Below are 19,611 nucleotides of genomic sequence, written 5' to 3'. Positions count from 1 at the left end.
GTGCTTTTAATCATTATACTCCATAGAAACAGGTACATGCCAATCAAGAGTCAGGCTATTATTCTAGGCACACTTGGGTCCTGATCTGGGCTGAGCATGGTGGCCAGGGGGAGGGGTCCTGCCAAACCCTGTGCCTTCCGCTCTTCAATCCCCGGGTTTTTGGACATGAGCAGCACTTTAGTTTTGCATTTAAGCATTTTCTGTTTATTAATATCGCTTTGAACATGGACATCAAACCATATGTCATTCTGCTCAAAAGCACTTCAGTGTTGACTGCTTACAACAATAAATCACTTGTGTCACATCAGAGTGCAGTCTCCACACCACTCTCACACCTTGTTTGTTTTCTTCACAGCACTTGCTGTGCCTGCACTTGTGAGGTCTGTTCACCCGCCTGCTTAGGGCGGATCCCCCTCCCACAACGCACCCCAGCTAACGTCCTCTCTGTGTTCACCGCTGCAGCCCCATGGCGGTGCGTGGCGCTCACCGAACATCACCACCAGGTGATACTCTGTGGGGTCCAGGGCAGACACACGGTTCTGGGAAGATGCTGCCCAAGCTCGGGCGGGTCCTCGAGGGCCTGCTGTCTCACATGCACAACAGCAGCCACAGGGAACAATGTGGCTGCTCAGAGCTCAGGGTTTACCAAGCCCTTCCACCCTCAGAACTAGGGAAAAGCCCTTCCCATTTCTGGTGTGCTTTTACCTCGAAAGAAAGGGAATGAAATTTCTCTGTTGTGGGAAGGTCTTTTTATTGAGGTACCCACAGAATTGGTAAAGGGGTGAGATGTACCGCATTTTCTTAGGTCCTACTTGCTGGTGGCATTCTTATCATAGTTATATACAGGGTGGGGAAAAAGTAGGCTTACATTTGTTTGGAAGGAAAAGAATACAATAATTAATAAATAATAGTACAAGAAGAAACTCTCGTACTCACAGCTGTAAACCTACTTTTGCCCCACCCTGTATATACACACGTGCACATGTAATCAGCTAATATATTATATGTATTTAGTTAATAAACACACGCTGAACAGCTGTGATGCACATGGTACTTCTCACCCCAGGACAGCTGAGGACTGGTATCCCTGTGAGGTGGGCCCCTGCTGCCCACTTCTGTATGACTCATGGGCCCCAGTATGCTGCCAGACATGTGGACGACCCTTAATTACATACATAATTCCTAATTGATTGCTTTTAGCTATTATATAGTTCATTGGTAATCATTTGACTTCAAATTGATGCACACACCACGTCTTTTAAACAATTAAATAGCTAGCCTCTAAAATCAAGAGGAGGCTCAAATGCAAACACGTCCACTTATTTAAAAACATGCTACTTCCCCACCAGAACAGCTCCATAAAACAGACTGGAACACGTCCCTTTTATTTTGATAGGTCATCAATTTGTGTCCCAGCTAAGGAATACTAAAAAAAAACAAAAACAAAAAAAAAAGTGATCCCCATGTACACTACTAGAAAAAAAATGGGGTACTGTTAAGCATTAATTAAAAGAAACTAAGATGTGGTGTGTGAGATAAGGAGACTGGTTTATTCAAGTATGTTCTTAATAGCAACCATGGCTTTCAAAATCTAAATGATGGAAAAGTGAGACTAGTGGTAAACATTGTAACAGCCAACTGGAATTACAAATTACTTAAAATCAAACACACTACTGTAAAAACCCCTCCAGCAGATTATTCATGAACTGCGCATGTACTAAGAAGGAAAGTCGTTGACTAAATACTGAAACACAGGAACGTACCTGCATGTTCTCTCGCAGATCTGTGGCATCCCGTATGAGGGGCTGGGCATTCTTGAACACCTCATCGACAATTTTAATCCACAGTGTTCTCAACGATGCATATTCCCTGGATTTCTTCCCTTTCCGCACAGAAAGGCCCCTTTTATGAGGTTTCCCTCCTCCTCTTCGGTTGGTAATGGCCACGTGGACAAACAAAGAGGCATGTGCTAGGACTTCTCCAGTCAACGACTGCAGGGGGACGTGGCGGTAGCCCGTCTGTAAACATTCAAAGGGAATCGTGTACTGACCGATAAATTCATCCCCAATGTAGTCGTCATCCAGCACGACAAATCTCACCATGGCCAGTTCCGGGAGGTTGATCTGAAATTCAAAGCTTTCATCAAAGATGGGAGCATCTCCATTCTGGTGCACTGTTTTTGTCCTTTGTTCTGCACAGTCGGCAGGGATCCCGTGAATTTCGACATAGACATAAGGATCCACCACGTCGCCTTTGGCACCGGACCCTTTGGGTTTGGGAAAGTTCTGCCCGCTGATGATTTTGATGTGAAGAAGCTGAGGTGAGACTCCTGGGACAGAGTCTTTTGTATTGGCGCTGAAGAAGGAGACTTCCTCCCTCATGATGGCTGGCCGGAGGACATAGCCGCAGTTCCCGTTCTGCCTGAACCAGCCAATGTTCAGGTCCATCATCAGTCCTGGCGTCTGAAAGTTCATGGCTACGATCTGACAGCCACATTTCCAAAAATCTTGAGGGTTCATGTTACTGGAGTCAATCCTCATCGGGCTGGGAAAAACCCTAGCAAGAAAGCGTTTGTTGTAATTGACAAAGTCCCCTGGATTTTCATTGGCGTATTTACTGGCAAGCACTTCGTTAAACGAACAGACTTCCCAGTACTTCTGAGCCTGGAAGGACACCTGAAATTCTTTGAACTGGACTGACTTACAGATGCTGACCAGTTCAGACAGTTCTTTGCAGAGCTGAAATCGCTTCACAGGCACGCTGCTGGGCTGCTCCACGCTCTCTTTTCCCATCCTCTGAGACATTTCTGCTCCTTCGTCTTCATCAGTAACATCGCCTTCCACTCCAGAGCAACTGGAAGACAGCTTCTTTGCTTTAATTAGTATCTTCCCTTTCAGGACATCTGGGGAGGGTAGATAGGTTTCCTCAACATTGGGGGATGTTGTATAGAGCTTGTCGCCTAAAATTTTCTTCATGTGCTGAACCATTACCTTCTGTTGTTTGATAGAACAGTGGTTTTCTAAACACAAGATGAGCGGGTACTCTGAAGCAAAGAAGGCATACTTGTTAATAATATCAATGACACTGCGGAAGACTATCTGAGAGGTCATGGTGTGGCCTGTGTAAATGACAGGTTCATTGTCGGGCCCATCCCATACGTCTAACTCAACACTCCGGCAACCCATTTTGAGAGCGCGAATGTATCCTGTGATATCAGAGGGACCTCGGAACTGGTCCTCTATCAAGTATGTATTATGAGATGAGTTTATAAAGTAATGAGACAAAGGCTGCTTCATATCCTGACAGACTTTCTTATGTTCTGGATCAAATATGTAACAGTCAGGTGACATAAGGTAATTAGTGAACCCGTCTATGGATAGCCAGCCCTTTTCCTGGCCCTCTTTGGATGGCTCATATTTGTGAATAATTTCAAGGCTTATTTCCTCATTTATGTGCGCCACACCCTGCTCTGCCTCAAGAAACATCATAAGGTCCTTGGTATCAAGGAATTCTTTATTGCTTGAAAACTGAACTAAAAGGAAATAGATTTCAGGTCTAGTACAAAGCTCGTGGAAAACCTCAACAAATTCTTCCTTTGTGACTTCAGTACCAGCTGTGTCCTTGGATTTGTGCAATTCTTTGAACTTAAGCTCAATTTTGCTGGTTTTTAAGCCAGGATTGAGGTTTCTGATGCACTGCACTGCATTACACAGGGTTATGTGTCCAAGGTTATCTACATCGATTTCACTAAACATTTGTGAAACCCAAGAAGTCCTCATGTTGTCTTGGCTACTTTCTAACATATCAAGAGTATGTTTTCCATAAGAAATTAGGTACCGCAGTCCAGTGACCCAGATGTTCGCAACATCTGCCGAGTTGGCAACCAAATCAAGTGACTCATAATTCTCTCCATAGATGACCGAAAATGCACAATCTTCCGATATCTGGTCAGAAATGCCATTACTGCGGAATATGTCTGTGTTTTTTCCTGTTCTCACTTCCTTGATAGATTTGATATCAATCTTGGCCTTCTCAGAATCCTTCTTCGACGGTTCCCACCTCAGGCTCTGCATGTCGGCATCCAGTAAAAAGTACCGATGGTAAATTCTGGAATTGGAGCGAACCTTTTTGAGTTCTGAACCCTCAACCATCGAGCTGATGCAGTCGCTCGCACTGCTGATCTTCTTCTCTGTGGGCATGCTGCTGAACGAGACCGTCTTCTTCCGCTCTCTTTTCTGTTTTGTACCATCCTAGGAGGAAAAATAAGTAGTATATTAGAATAATGTAAACATAGGTTTCTATGTTCAAGATGAGGAATAAATATTTAATTTCCTTAAGGGGAAAAAAAAGTCCTACAATTAGGATTTCCTATCCCATGTCCTATGATGAATGATACTCGTTGACTCCTAAGCTTAGAAGTGGCCTTGGCATTGCAGCCTAACACAAACAAGGAAGAAATCATTACTGAATAGTTACAATCCATGGGTACCAAGAAACACAATTTCAGTAACACCCAATACATTCTCGTACAGAGAGCTGGCTACATAATTTGCGGGCCTCGAGGAAAAATGAAAATGCAAGACTCCTCGCTCAAAAATTATGAAGAATTTCAAGAAGGTGACAGAAGAACATTAAGCCGTGTGCAGGGCTCTTCCAAGTGGGAGGCCTGCACAGTTGCACAGGTCACATACTCATGAAGCAGGCCCTGCTTGTACGTGCATTTCCTACCCGAGTGTTTCTCAAGGTATTGTCACTAGACCACTTGTCTCAGAATCTCCTGGGTTACCTGGTTAAAATGCAGATTCCTACTCTCACGGTACCAGATCTCTAGGGGGTGGTACCTAGGAATTTGCATTTTAGGCAACACTCTAGGTGATGGGAATGTACACTGAAGTCTGAAAACCACTTCCTGACCACATAGACTCAGTAAGATGTCTAGGCTATTTCTGGAAACTACGCAGACCAAATGACCAAAACCAGCTCAGTAGGAACCATGTAATAAATAAGCAGACACTGGAATCTGAGCAGAAATCCCTGGCCCTTCCAAGTCTAATATTAGATTATTAGATTATTCCTGGTCCCACATATTCCATAGATACGAGTCTACTGCAGTGGCCATGTTAAGTCTGGGTATGGGCCTCGTACAAGTACAGAGGTGGTGCTTCTAAAACTCCAGAGCGGATTTATCACAGCTTATCACCGTGCACCAAGCTCATGCTCAGAACGTGTCACCTATGTACTTCCAATGTTAACAGACCACTGACACTGCCAAGTAAAAAGTTCCGGGCAGCATTTCTTTCTAAAGAAGGTTACGCCATCAGTAACACCGACCTCAGCTGTCCTCCATAACAGAACAAGGTGCCCACCTTAAGGAGTCAACACCACAATGATTTAAGAACTTTCACATACTGATGTCTTTATTATTTAAAAAATAATTGCTCCAATGACCTCACAACACCTTTCACAATTTTAATCTGAAACAGGAGGTGCATGAAATGTGTAATAAATTTTCAGAAATTCATTATACTCATAAGTAAGGAAGAGAGATGGAGGTTGGGAACTACATAACTTTTGTAGCAATGAAGAAAAGCACGTGAAAAATATTATACAAAGGTGATTCTAACTTTCCTGCTCTGGAGACAATCTTTTGAATCAAATCTCTGAAAAGCAATTATACTATTCTCTATGTCTCAAATTTAAAACCACTTTTACTTTTTGACTACCTATATTCCAAAAGCAATCTGCAGAAGGTAATTAAACTTAAACTTTAAATCATAAGGGTATCATTTCCCTCAAAGTTTCAAAATGAACCATAGAGGCTTTTGTGATTTGAATGTCAAGATAAAACATAAAAGCCACAAGGCGGGGTATTTCTTTACAACTGTATCCTCAGAACAATAAAGTGTAAAAGACATAAAAACTGTGGTAATTGTATCCATAAGATATATTGCATTATAGCTGCTCCAAATCCCTGAAGTGCTGATTTCATTCTATCTAGTCAAGCAAGTTGGCATAAAATTTGTAACTAGCCAGGCATAAGGGCATGAAACAAATGTATAAATTGCTTGTTTTTCAGAATGAAAGCTGTCTTTATCTTTAAAAAACAAAACACTTACCTTTAATAAAGACAACATACTAATTAAGGAAATTTTATAATCTTCACCGATTATACTCCAAAGGTGCCACTAGCAAAAATAAGTCACAAAGATAGATGGAGGCGCTCATCCATTTATCCACTAGAAATATAGATAGCATTTTTCCACATCGTTATCTTTCATTCTGTCATTTTAAATACACTGACCAAAAATTTACTACCATTTTCTAAAGTATTACAAATTATATAATCTAAATTTATAGGTTTCTTAGCTATTAAGAGGGAAAAAGCCAAGCTGCAGAGCAGGTTAATAACACACACACATACACACACACACATTTGTGGACAAGCCAGCAGCTTAAACACCATACTTGTAGCTTTAAAAACATTGCCTTGCTTTTCACAAGCCAGCCCAGGCAACGATTGGTGGCTTCCGACCATCGATTGCAGACACATGAGCATGTGGTCACCCTAATGATAGCAGGGACTCCCCTTACCAGACACTTCCTGTCTCTTCTTCCCCTGTCTGCTGTTGCCTAGAACCATCCTGTCCTCTCCGTAGCACACGGAGGCCCGGACGAAAAGGCTTGTTTCTCCTTGCTCGCCAGCAGATAAAGCTATTAGGAAACACTGATAGCGAGTGTGCTTGCTTAGAGACCAGAAAGAGCTCATCACGGGCTGGACTGGAATCACTGGCTGGGAGCCACAGGGGGAGGTGAAGGCAAGCTGGGCTCCACTGCCACACGGAAGGACGGAGAGGACGGAAGCAGGGGTGTGGGGAGGGGAGAACGGAGGGCCAGTAGCAGGACACCCAGGCCCTCCCTGTGCCTGACTCCCAGAACCTTTCTCCCAGGCCTGCGCATCCACTTGGCTTTCACTTTTCCACCCAGTAGTGATCACGTACCTAAATGGGCTAAGAAAAACATACACATTTCTAACAAGACTGCCTACTTTGTTTAGTCGAAGCTTGTCACTACCTTTGGCCACTGAAACTACCACCTGGGAGAGTTAAGAGGTAGTAGCAGTTTCACAAATGTGGGCACCTTCGTCGATTCTCATCCCGAAGCGAGGTGAGCCGTAGGTGTGCCTCATGTCCTCCGCAGGCAGCAAAGTGGGTGGCACTGGTCCGGCGGGTCTGGCCTACTCTGCAGCCCAGGAAACCTCTGAGAGAGGCGGCTGCGGCGGGGCGCGCGGAGGGCTGCGGTCCTGCGGGGCGGGAATCACCTCCCGCGTCCTGCTGCACTGCTCTTGTGTTTCAAAACTGATCTGTTTCCATTTTCTGTGTGATTACTTCTCCACAAACATCATGAGAAAATGATGAGTCGGTGTGCAGACTCGACGCACTGGCAAGAACAGGGAAGGAGTCCAGGCAGTGATTCTGGGGCCTAACACTGGGGGAGGCACGGGGTGTGAAAACAAAGCAGCGTTTCTCCTTCGCCTTTGTTTCGGGTCCAGTTATTTACTTTGATTTATAAATAGCATCAAAGAAGAATATGAGATCTTTATGTTCATTGAAGTGGGTCTAGGACTAAAGAGAATTGAGAAACACCGGGTTAAAGAAATTTCTAACCTTACCACCAAAACAAAAAACCCAGAAGTACTTGAGGCCCATTAAAGGAGCACGGGCCCTTCCTCGGCTCAACCGCGGTTAACTCCGAACTGAAAGAGCAAGTCATGCCGGGCACATCAGGGTTACCTTGCCGGGTTTTTCACACATCTTAAAAACCTTGATGTGCTGTCCAAGATGAGGAAAAAATAAAATAAAAGAGGATCTGAAGCAAAAGCAGTCACTCTGAAGGTCATTTTATAATAGCCGATGAACTGAAGAAAGAATAAAATAACTTGAAGAAAAGCTAGGTATGGTCAAATGCTGCTTTCCCGTCACGTGGAAGATCCTTTATTGCAAAAAAAAAAGAAAGAAAGAAAACCAGAAAGCTACTTGGCCCACGGATGACTTTCCTCATGAATCTCCTCTTCCATGACGCCCTCTACTGATTCTGAAAGCTAAGCCCGGCCCAAGTTCAGCAAGCAGTCTGCGAGGGCTCAGATCTGCGAACCGCTTAGGAACCTACGGAAGACTTAAGTCACGAATCGGGGGCAAGTCCAGTTCAGATGATGGCTTACACTGCAGAAAGCCAGAAGGAAATGTCACTTGCACTCTAACAAGAAAAGGCCAGACTATCTGTAAAATCATAACTTTTCTTGTACCCACCAGAGGACTGCGGTCATAAGGCAACCGAGAGAACTGACTCCAGAGTGACAAGCCCTTCTACGGAGAGACAAGACAGGAAGACATTTCTGTTTAGCAGAGCCTGGGAGGAAGAGGCCACCATGGGAACAGGTAAGAAAGAAATCAGCCAAAATTGCAAGGAAATTCCTAAAGGTCAACTGTGGACTAGCAGGGTTGAATGATCAGTTATCAGGTAAACTGATGGTTTAGAGTAACTGGGTGCCCCAGACACAGAGAGGGAGAGTTTGTACTCATTTATAAGTCTCCACAGATGCCCTGAGAAACAATGGGTGCAGAGCAGAAGGGAGAGCCCCCTCTCTGGGGCACAGGCATGCAGCAGGTGACGCTGCCAGGGGACAGCACGAAACTCTGCCTACCTCCCCAAAGGTCCTCCCACATGAAGCAACAGCCTGAGCCACTTGGGCCAGGGCAGCGAGCCCTCTTCCTCCAGGCAAAGGGGAGAAGCAAACTCCATCTGCCTCTACAGCCAGGTCAGGACCTCCTGCCCCAAGGGGTAGAGGGTCTCTTGGACTCCAGAGCCTGTGCCAATAAAAGTGGAGCTCTGCTACCACCAGAAGACAGGCAGACAGCTGTCTCCTGCCCAAGCGCACCACAGATGCAGCAGAGACTGGCTGCCTTGGGGAGCAGGGCAAGAATGCTAAGAAGGCCCCATCTCTGAGGCCCAGGTACACAGAACAACCTAAGACTGAAACCGGACCAGGAGGACCAAGAATTGCCCCGTACGCCACCAGAAGCCAAGCAGCAAGCAGCGGGCGGTGTACCTGGAAGAGGGGCAAGACCGTGGAAGGAGATGCCTTTCTGACCCAGGCCTGCAGGCGAAAGCTGCAGGCAGAGCAGGGACAATGAGTAAACCCTTTGACATCACTCTTTTGGAGAAACACTTTCACCACTATTGAAATATTTACTCAAAGTAAATTTACAAAACCATAATGTACATCTGTGTCCAATGTAAACTGCAATAAAATTCATCGGTTTCCTCCAGTAATGAAAGACTTAATGGCAAGCACTGAGCTCCTAGAAACTACACTGGTGTTACTTTACATCCCAGTGAAAATATTGATGCTAATGAATTTTAATTTATGATCTATAATAATGGCACTTAAGTGGCCTGCTTTAGCGTGGAAACTGTCAGTGTTTCTCAACTGTGTATATGGTAATTCCTTATCCAGCACATTATAAAGCCTTCTGACTCCCTATACTATAGAGCTATTTCAAAATGTGGTTACATAACTTTGTTAATAACCGTCTGGTAAATCAAACTGCATTTCAAAAGGGATGCAAGTCAAATCACATAATGTGAATTCTTAGCTGAAAATATCAACAATCCGAAGAGTCGCTTCACAATCTTACCCCTCCCCCGAGTCGCACTGGTTCTTCACAGTTTCAGGACAGCTCAGGAGAAAGAGTTTGGTTTTCTAAATGTTTTATCCTTAAATCTGTCATTGCTTGGCACTGAGGGGCAATTACGGCAAGTCAGGAGTGGTCAGGACTCGGGAAGAAAGCTTGCATAGAGATCTGTGGGAGGCAAAGCTACTGCCTTGGGCCACGTCCACCACGGGAGGAAGAATAGTAGCTCTTTCAGTCAGAAATTGTCATAGTTCCAAAATTATTTTAAAATTAAAAATTTTAGGAAAACTGCTTCACCAGCAATTTATTACACAATCATCATGTTTATTATTTTCTTTCTATATTATCTCGTTGAGAAAAAAAAAACAAACTTCTCCCTGAGACTTTTTAATCCAATGATTTATATTTGCATATGAAATTACTGTGTGTGGCCCTGGCCAGTTTGGCTCAGCGGTTAGAGCGTCAGTGCGTGGACTGAAGAGTCACAGGTTCGATTCCAGTCAAGGGTGTGAAACTCGGCTACAGGTTGGATCCCCAGCCCTGGCTGGGGTGTGAGAGAGGCAACCAATCAATGTGTCTTTCTCACATCAATGTTTCTCTTTCTCTCCCTTCCTCCCACTCTATCTAAAAATCAATAGAAAAAAATATCTTTGCCCTGGCCAGTTTGGCTCAGTGGTTAGAGCGTCTGCCTGCGGCCCAGAGAGACCCGGGTTCGGTTTCCGCTAGGGGCGCGTACCTCGGTTGCAGTTTGTCCCCGGCCCTGGTTGGGTCGTGTGGGTGGCAACCACTCGATGTGTCCCTTTCACGTCGATGTTTCTCTCTCTCTCTCTCCCTCCCACTCTATCTGAGCAAAACATCAAAAAATGTCCTCGGGTGAGGACTAAAAAAAAAGAAAAAAGTATCTTCTGGTGCAAATTACAAAAAAATAAAAAAGAAGTGTGTGTGTGTGTGTGTGTAGGGGGATAATTAGATCATAAAAACAAACAAAATAATGAATCATACAAAGGGAAACTCAGCACTCTGCAAAATATTCTTTTAAGTTCCAAGCCATTCATGAGCGTGTACTAGTCCAGCCCTCAATGCTGTCTCTTCTCCAAACTCACACAGTATTTATAGTCTGTACCATATAATTTATCTCTTAATTATAGTCTTATTCAGTTCTCTAATTCTTTTATGTGGGTTAGCCTTATCTCCTCAAGTAGAAAGTGAACTTTTTGAGGGAAAGACCATGTCTTGCATTGGCTAGACCAAGGCAGCAGTCAGAGGAGTAACCTCTTTTGATGAACTGGTAATCTCAATAAGGAGGTCAGTCCAACAAGAGTGATGAACTCAACACAGGAGCAGCTACATATATAAAGCAAATATTAAGAAACCTAAAGGGAGAAATAGAAAGTAATATGGTAACAGTAGGAACTTTAACAGCTCACTTCTATCAACGAATAGATCATCCAGAAAATCAATAAGGAAACGTTGGCCTTAAATGACACATTAGGCCAGATGTACTTAACAGATAGATATATATTACATCCAAAAGCAACAGAAGACATATTCTTCTCAAGTGTGCATGAAACATTCTCCAGGGTAAACAATATGTTAGGCCACAAAACAAGTCCTAATAAATTTAAGAGGACTGAAGTTGTATCAACCATTTTTTTCAACTACAATGATGTGAAACTAGAAATCAATGAGAAGAAAACTAGAAAATTCACAAATGTGTGGAGATTAAACAACATGCTACTGAACAGGCAATGGGCCAAAGAAGACATCAAAAGAGAAATTTAAAAAATACCTTAAGACAAATTAAAATGGAAACACAACATACGAAAACTTACAGGGTGTGGCAGAAGCAATTTTTCGAAGGAAGTTCATAGCAATAAATGCCTACATTAAGAAACTATAAAGATCTCAAACAAATAACCTAACTTTACATTTCAAGGGACTAGAAAAAAAAAGTACATCTTCTCTCTCTCTCTCCCATTTGTTTGGGGGAGGAAACCAAATTTTTGGTGACCTTGTTTCAACAAGACTGAAAAAAAAAGTAAGAAAAAAGTAAGCTCAAAATCAGTAGAAGATCAGAGAAGAAATGAAATGAATGAAACAGACTATAAAAAGACAATAGAAAAGGTCAAATTAAACTAAAAGGTGGTCTTTGCAAAGATGAACAAAATAGACAAATTTAGTTAGACCCACTAAGAAAAAAGGAGAGAAGATTCAAATTAAATCAGAAATGAAAGAGGAGACATTACAACCAATGCCAGAGAAATACAAAGGACGGATCTGAGTAAGACGGGTGCTAAGTACACACACCTGAGGCTCAGGTAACTTGAGTACTCCAGCGCTGAACGGAGACCAGTGTGGTTGTAGTACAGTTAGTTGGGTGAGGCTGGAAGGAGATGAAATCACATAGAGAGGAAGAGGCTAGTTCCTGCAGAATCTTAAAGGTATCTTAAACCATCTGGATTTCATTCTAAGGGCAACTCCTTGAAGGAGAGTGTCAGGTCTAGTTTATCCTTTTAAAACAGTGCCAAGTGGAGGGTGGACCAGAATGAAGAAAGAGTGGAGGCAGGGAGACAGTGTAGAGACAACCACAGTATCCCAGGCATAGGATGAAGGGAGCTGGAACCACAGTGCTGACAACAGGTGGAGAGAGGTGGATGGCTTCAAGATAGTTTAAATGACAGAGCTGACACCTGCGGATGAACAGGACGCAGATCATGAGAAAACCGGAGGAACCCAAGATAACTGCCAAAGTTCTAGCTTGATGAAACGGTGCACAATGATGCCATTTATTCAGATGGGAAAGATTAAGGAATAGTTTTTTTTGGGGGGGGGGGGGGCGGGAATCAGTAGTTTTGTTTTGAACATGGTAAGTTTGAGATGCCTCTAGATATCCAAGTGGAGATGTCAAGCAGGCAATTTAATATATGAACCTGGAGCCCTGGCCGGTTTGGCTCAGCGGTTGGAGCATCAGCCTGCGGTACAGAGAGACCCGGGTTCGGTTTCCGCTAAGGGCACATACCTCGGTTGCAGTTTGTCCCCGGCCCTGGTTGGTCATGCGGGTGGCAGCCACTCGATGTGTCCCTTCACATCGATGTTTCTCTCTCTCTCTCTCTTCCTCTCTCTCCCTCCCGCTCTAGCTGAACAAAAAATGGAAAAATGTCCTCGGGTGAGGATAAAAAAATATATATATATATGAACCTGGAAATCAGGAGAGCGGTCAAGCCTATAGATATAACTTTGGAAGCCACAGCACATTGGTAGCCACATGAACTTACCTAGTAAAGAAAGAGAGAAAGACAAGAAGATGGCCTAGGATCGAATCTGGTGCATTCCAGTATTTTAGGTTGGGTAGAAAAACAGAGACAAGCAACAGGCAAGAAAGCTGAAGCCAAAGATGTGATAGTGACTCGTGAAGACTGTGGCATTAGAACAGCCAAGGACAGGGTATTTAATATGAACAGACTAGCCAACAATGCTTCTGAGAGCTTAGGTCAGAAAAGTGAAGTGTGCTTCATAGTAGCATAGCCTCACTAGCTTTCTTATGTTTGCCTTTTTTTTTTAATTCTCACCTGAGGACACTTTTGCACTCATCTTCAGATAGAGTGGGGGGTGGTGGGGAGAGAAAGACACATTGAGTGGTTGCCACCCACATGACCCCAACCGGGACCGGGGACAAACCGCAACCAAGGTACGTGCCCTCAGCAGGAACTGAACCCGGGACTCCCTGGTCTGAGGGCCAACACTCTAAGCACTGAGCCAAACCAGCCAGGGCTATAGTTGCTTTTTGTATGATCTACCTTTTCCCATCTTTTTGCTTCTAACCTATTTGTATCTTTGAACCAAAAGTGTGGACAGCATGTAGTTGGATCTTTTTCTATTCTTTTTAAATCCAGTCTGCCCATCTCTGCCTTTGATTGGATTACTGGATCTACTCACATGTTATCATTAATACAGGGAACTCACATCTGCCACTTCACTTTTTCTTTTTAAATTTTTTTTTCCTTTGTTGATCTTTAGAAAGAGAAAGGGGGAGAGAGAGAGAGAGAGAGAGAGAGAAACATTGATGAGAGAGAACATGGACTGGCCGCCTCCTGCATGCCCCCCACTGGGGATTGGGTCCACAACCTGGGCATGTGCCCTGACCAGGAATCGAACCAGCGACCTCTTGGTGCATGGGTCAACACTCAACCACTGAGCCACACTGGCCGGGCCACTTTTTCTTTTCTGTGTGTCTCCTATCTTCTCGTTCCTTTATTCCTGCTGTAACGATTTCTTTGATGTTAAGTTAGTGAGGTGTGTTTGAGGTTTGACAGCACAGAGTTCTTCGGTGACCCTAACAAGAGCAGTCTCAGGGTAGTAAAAAGGGCCAGCGGGCCTTCTGGAGTGAGCTGGGGAGGGAGAGGGGAATGAAGGCTGGGGACAGCGAGTGCAGTTAGCGCTGTGAAGGAGTCAGGGAAAGGGAACGGCAGAGGGAGAGGGAGGGCTTCCCTGCTTATTCGTATAGGCAATACCAGAGCAGGTTTCTATGCTGAAGGGATTTGTCCAGTAAAAAGGGGGACATTAATGATGTATGAAAAAGGAACACATCTGCGAAGGAGCAAAGTCCTTAGAAACGCAGAAGAGATCATTAACCTTCCCCAAGGGGTGACTTTTGAGCTGGAATCTGATGGAAAATGAAAAGGAAGGGAAGGTTGATCAATCAGAGGGAACAACCTATGCAAAGACCGGAGACAGGAAAGAGCCTGTAACCTTCGAAGAAGCTCGTGCAGTGGGGCAGGATGAGGGAGGCAGGCAAGGGGAGGCTGGAAGTGAGCCCCGCAGGCAACACTGCAGGGTGAGGCCGCCAGCCTCCGTGGAGAGGAGTTGGCACCTCTGCTGAGAAGGCCTCGCAGCCTTGGGAGTTCATGTTCCTGGGCCACAGGCAGGAGAAATACAAGTATGTACAAAACCGATCATCATGTGCATTTTCCTATGAGTGCAAATATAACTCACCACCCTTTTCTGAAGGGTCAACAAATGAATACACTCTCATTTGTTCTGTAATTTTAAAAATCACCAGCCCGTTCATGTGGGTATTTACTTTGTTTCTGCCTTAACAGTCTAATAAAACTGAGCTAAAGGATATATCATGTTGGACTGTTACACAGTTTACTGACCCACCCCCACAATGAATGAATGAGCTCAAAGATTACTACTTGAAGGATCACCATTTCTAGCTCCACAGAGAAATCTGCATACTTGAAAAATAACTTTTGAGTAGTTATGATTATCTCCAAATGTTATAGCACACATTGCTACAATCCAAACTTTTCAATTATTGAAAAAATTTTAAATGTCGGTCAATTCCAAACCCTCTGCTTTTCTACTTAGAGGTATTACACAAAATAAAAGGTTTTCTCACACAAACATCTGCTGAAGCAGCACACGTGCCTTCCCAATCTTTGAATCTATTGGACTTACAGCAACAGCATACATTCTATGTCATGCCCACAGTAAGCCCCATTTTTTTTTATTTTATTAAAAGCCACACTTGAGTTAAGAAATCAATAAAAATGCCAATGCCTACATGGCAGGAATCCATAAGACTCGAGCGATTAATCTAGAGCATTTGCAAACTAGAACAATGCCCACTGGGACTGCCGAAGGGCCAGGCCTGCCATCTTCCCGAATCATCATAGACCCTTTTAAGACCACAAGTCCCTTCCAAATTAATTAGCTCGCCAAACTGAAATGAAAAGCAGTTTTAAAAACCGGCACAATCTCATCATTAATGCATTTTAAATGCTCTGTGCGGCCAGTGACTAAAACAATTTAACTGCCTCCGTGAAATCGTGTGACACCATTTCCAGCCCTCATTGCTGTAAACCCAACTACTGGGAGGAAAGTACAAGGAGCAAATGTACAATGCAATCCATGCAGCAGGGACAACACTCCCGCTAAACACAGCTTCCTAACCCTGGCGGTTTAAATAATGCAGCACAGCATGCACCACGAATGACTGTGTAGAACCTAAAACCAAGCACCTCCGGCAATCCCACAAAGTGCATACTGTAAACTTCAGTTCTGACAGCTGGATCTAGAAGGGTTTTTTTAATTAATGTGCTTCCAGATACTGGTGTGAGAATGAACTATAGGCACTTACAAGGTATGCTTCGGTTTTATGTAAAGGTATTATAATGTAAGCTTAAGAAGACACATTTAATTATACTGCATTTTATTTCATTAATGTTATCCAGGAGGAAAAACAAGGGTGAATTCTACTTGCAAACTAGTCATCAAAAGCCCTTACTATGCAGGATGTCGTCCTTACTCCAAGAATCGGGCTTCTATGCCAACGACCAGTTCTAGCCAGCGCAGTGATTTCCGAGAGATGTGAGGCTGACTCCTCCGTCCATCTGTGAAACTCCCTGAGGCCCAAGCTTCCTGCGGAGGAGGCCGTCAGAGACAGCGCTGGGGAATGAAGCTGTGCTCCAGCACAAGGCCGCCAGCACCCGCAGACCGCGGGGATGGTGTGACCCACTACCCACTGGTAGACTATATTCCCCCAAGGCAGAATGACATCTAAACTGGCACACTTCTGGAAATGAAGGTAGGAATTATTCAAAAATATGCCACAACAACAGGGACTTTTCTGGGCAAACTGAAATGCATGGTCACTCTACTTGGAAGTGACCTTATTAATGATGTGTTACTAAGTACCAGACACTGGAGAATCAGGTATAACTAAAGTCTAATCTCAGCTTCGGGGATGTTCCCATGCTGACAGGCAGGCCTCACCTTGTCCAGTCTGAGTCCCATCCTACCCAGGCGGGAACCCATCTCTACCTGTTTGAAAGGCCTGGTTAGTCTTGCTGCCCCGAGCCAGCAGACAGGTGGCCTAGTCCTCCAGCTTATTTCCAAAGGCTGCTACAGTTCTGCCCACCGTCTGCTCCTTGTGGGATGGACCTTTAGCCCAGTCCCCAGCCTGCCTGGCTAGAGCTGAGTTCTTGCCCAGATGAAGTTCCCCTTGGATCTGCATGGACCTTGTTGGGAATGTGATGAGACCACCAGCTTGGCTGTGCAGGGTGCTGCTCTCCTATGAGTCCCATGACGTGAAGCCCTGCAAACATTGGCCTGCGCTCACCACACACACTTGGACACTGCAATTGAGGTTCCCCATTCTCAACTCATGCCTCTCCACAGCCTGATCTTCCTGCACTGCCTGTGCAGCTCGCAAAAGGAGAAGCGACCTGCGACCTGCTGGGTGTGATGAACAGAGGGGTGGGTAAGCACCGTGGAGAGCAGGCAGTGTACCAGGGAGAGCTCACAGAGGAGATACAGTTGTTAGGGGGATACTGGAGACGGAATGTGAGATCTGGAGCAAGACGTGAGGTGCGGGCAGGGTAAAGGAGCTGATGGCCGGGATGTTCCGATTGACCAGTTTAACAGATCACAGATCAGTCCTTCTGGAGATCAAACCATGCCCCCCCTCCGCCAAATATGCATGTGGATTGTAGCTCTCATTTTAAATGTCAGATAACGAATGTATTACACACATATAACATTATCATGTCATACGTGTCACCAGTGACAATGCTCTCTGTCACACAATCACCTCAAAACTCAACTTTCCAAGTTCAGAAACCCTTTGAAAGGTTTTCGCTTATAGCATTTAATGCTTCTAAAACTTAGATGAGCACACAGTTTATCTTTTAATATTATGCATGTCCTCTTCTCTCCCTACCTAAATATGATGATGGGTTTACTGGAAATTATAATGGCAACACAGAAATCACATTTTATCCTCTGAAAAGAGCCGAACCTTTAGCTGAACCATGTTTATTCCAATTATACTGTTTTTCAAGTAATTTAGTTGTGCTTTTGAAAGCATTACTGTAGAACTTTTTTTTTAACTTAATAAGACTAAAACTTGAGACCATGAGCTTTTCAAAATAAGACTGGGAATATGGGAAGATCAATCCTCAACATGGCCTGTAGGAGCTCCCTCCAAGTAGTCTTAGCTCCCAGGCCAACATGGGAAAGGTCCTTGATTTAGACGATGTTAACAAATTTTCTTTACGAACTGAGAAAGAATATTCTGGAAAGAATAAAGAGAATGAAGTGTGGAAGGGACTGGAATAATCCATGATAGCCCACAAGACTCACAGAGATGACCAGGGTATAAATTCTCATTTGTCACATATGTAAGCTTTGTAGGTTACATGGTAATGACTGTCCACCTTAACTGCGGCTACTCCCATGGAAAGGAGGTGGGCTAGCCCTTGCCGAGCTACTGTTAGGCACAGGTACTTTCTAAACGTCACCTCTTTGAACTCCCAACTCTGCTAGGCCTGACCTATCATCCCCCTTGCTGAGGTTAAATAGTTTGCCCAGGCAGATGGGTTCTTCCAACGATCCTGTTTTGCTCTGTATGACCAGAGAGCTGGTCCTAGGGGCAGATTTCCTCTGATCCCAAGTCAGCCGGAGGCCTGCTGGGTTGTGCCCACAGGCTCTGGCAGAGGACTGGCAGCTGGGCAGGAGAAGGGAGGAATCGGGGGGTTTTCCCTCCTCCTCTCTCTGCAGGAGAGAGGCTAGCAGAGGTTTCATCCCCTCTGAGGTTCCCATGGCCCCTAGGCTCCACGCCTCTCCACCCTGCAGGCCGGGATGGTTTTCTGCTGTTGCTGTGGCTTCACCAGTCCCCTTGGGCCTTGGGTGCTTCCTGCACCTATAACAATTCCCTGCACTCAATTCCAAGGAAATGCTGTTTTTCTGGTTGGACCCTGGGTGATTCCGTGCTCCAAGTTATAGCTGCTAAGTGCAAAGCCAGGTCCTGAAGCTGGCTTGGCCTGGTCCCAGCCACTGCCTGGTTGGCCCACTCTGCCAGAGCTGAGTTCTTCTAGATCCTCGCTTACTGGCTGTGCAGACTTGGGAAGGTCGATAAACCTCTTGAAACCTCAGCTGCTAATTTTATAAAATGAAGAAAGTAATTACTTGCCCTTAATTACTTTAAAGGGCCTGGCAAAGCACAAATGAGGTAGCAAATGTGACAGTACTGTGGAGGGTGACTTAAGTATGATTTTACAAGTCTTCAAGTCTTGTTTACTGGGATTACTGGGCAGTGATAAAGGACTTCACCTGAACTTAACGCCCCCAAAGTAATCTCACAGATCTCAATGGTTAAAGAGAACATAAAACTGCCTTCTAAGAGCTTGTTTCCAGCTACCAACACTTTGTTCTCTTGTAACAAAAGGGAAGTCAGCTGCTGTGGTCTCCAGAGCCTCCACAGCCGGCTGACTGCCATCGCCTGAGGCTGACTCGGCACACCACTTCCGGCACTAACCCTGGCCTGATGCTACTGAAACACAGACCATGATGCCGGTCCGCCTTCCTAGGGTTGTTATTAATATTAAACAAGATCATGTAGAAGTGCCTAATGGAGTTCTCGATGCCCTCAATAAATGTCGATTCTAGTTAGCATGGTTGATCTTATCACGACTATTATTATTATGTCATCATTCTCTTCTATAAAAAACATTTTACAAGGGTTTGATCAGAGTTTGCTTCTTCTTTCTCCATCAATTCCAAGACAGTGGCAATCTCAGATACACTTCCTGAACACCTTAACGCACTTCAAGCAGTCATCATTACGCATGAATGGCTCTCACCCTCGTCCCATTTCTTTCTTTTATTTCTATTCTAAGCCCCTGGGAACTTACATTTCAGTATCTTTTTAAAAAAAAAACCTTACTGTGAAAGAAAAAAAAAACCTGTGCTTATCTAGCTATGTATTTACATAATAAAGGGCTAATTAAAGGGCTAATAAGAAATCCTACTCTGATTTCTTATCCTGTTATACTTTGACTGCTATTGTTTGTTGTGGTTATAAATACTAGTATTTACAGGGAAAACACTGAATTATCTTTGGGCAGATGAGTCCTTT

At 44.4% G+C, this 19,611-nt stretch overlaps 1 protein-coding gene across 4 annotated transcripts in view; it reads right to left on the bottom strand.

Moving 5' to 3' along the window:
* The window catches only part of PLCL2 (phospholipase C like 2), a 173,389-nt gene that overhangs the window by 71,084 nt on the left and 82,694 nt on the right, over positions 1 to 19,611 (bottom strand). For 3 of the 4 annotated variants that reach the window (XM_036266269.1, XM_036266270.1, XM_036266273.1), the window contains exon 2: positions 1,764 to 4,250. In XM_036266269.1, coding sequence (XP_036122162.1) covers positions 1,764 to 4,250 — 2,487 coding nt within the window. Of the gene's footprint in view, positions 1 to 1,763; positions 4,251 to 7,137; positions 7,157 to 19,611 lie in introns of those variants that run through there. The other variant, XM_036266271.1, reaches the window with a different exon arrangement.

The sequence above is a fragment of the Molossus molossus genome, unplaced genomic scaffold, assembly GCF_014108415.1.
Source record: "Molossus molossus isolate mMolMol1 unplaced genomic scaffold, mMolMol1.p scaffold_m16_p_18, whole genome shotgun sequence".
Taxonomy (NCBI): domain Eukaryota; kingdom Metazoa; phylum Chordata; class Mammalia; order Chiroptera; family Molossidae; genus Molossus; species Molossus molossus.
Note: the sequence above shows the minus strand (reverse complement) of the source record. Positions and strands in the feature narration are given on the sequence as shown.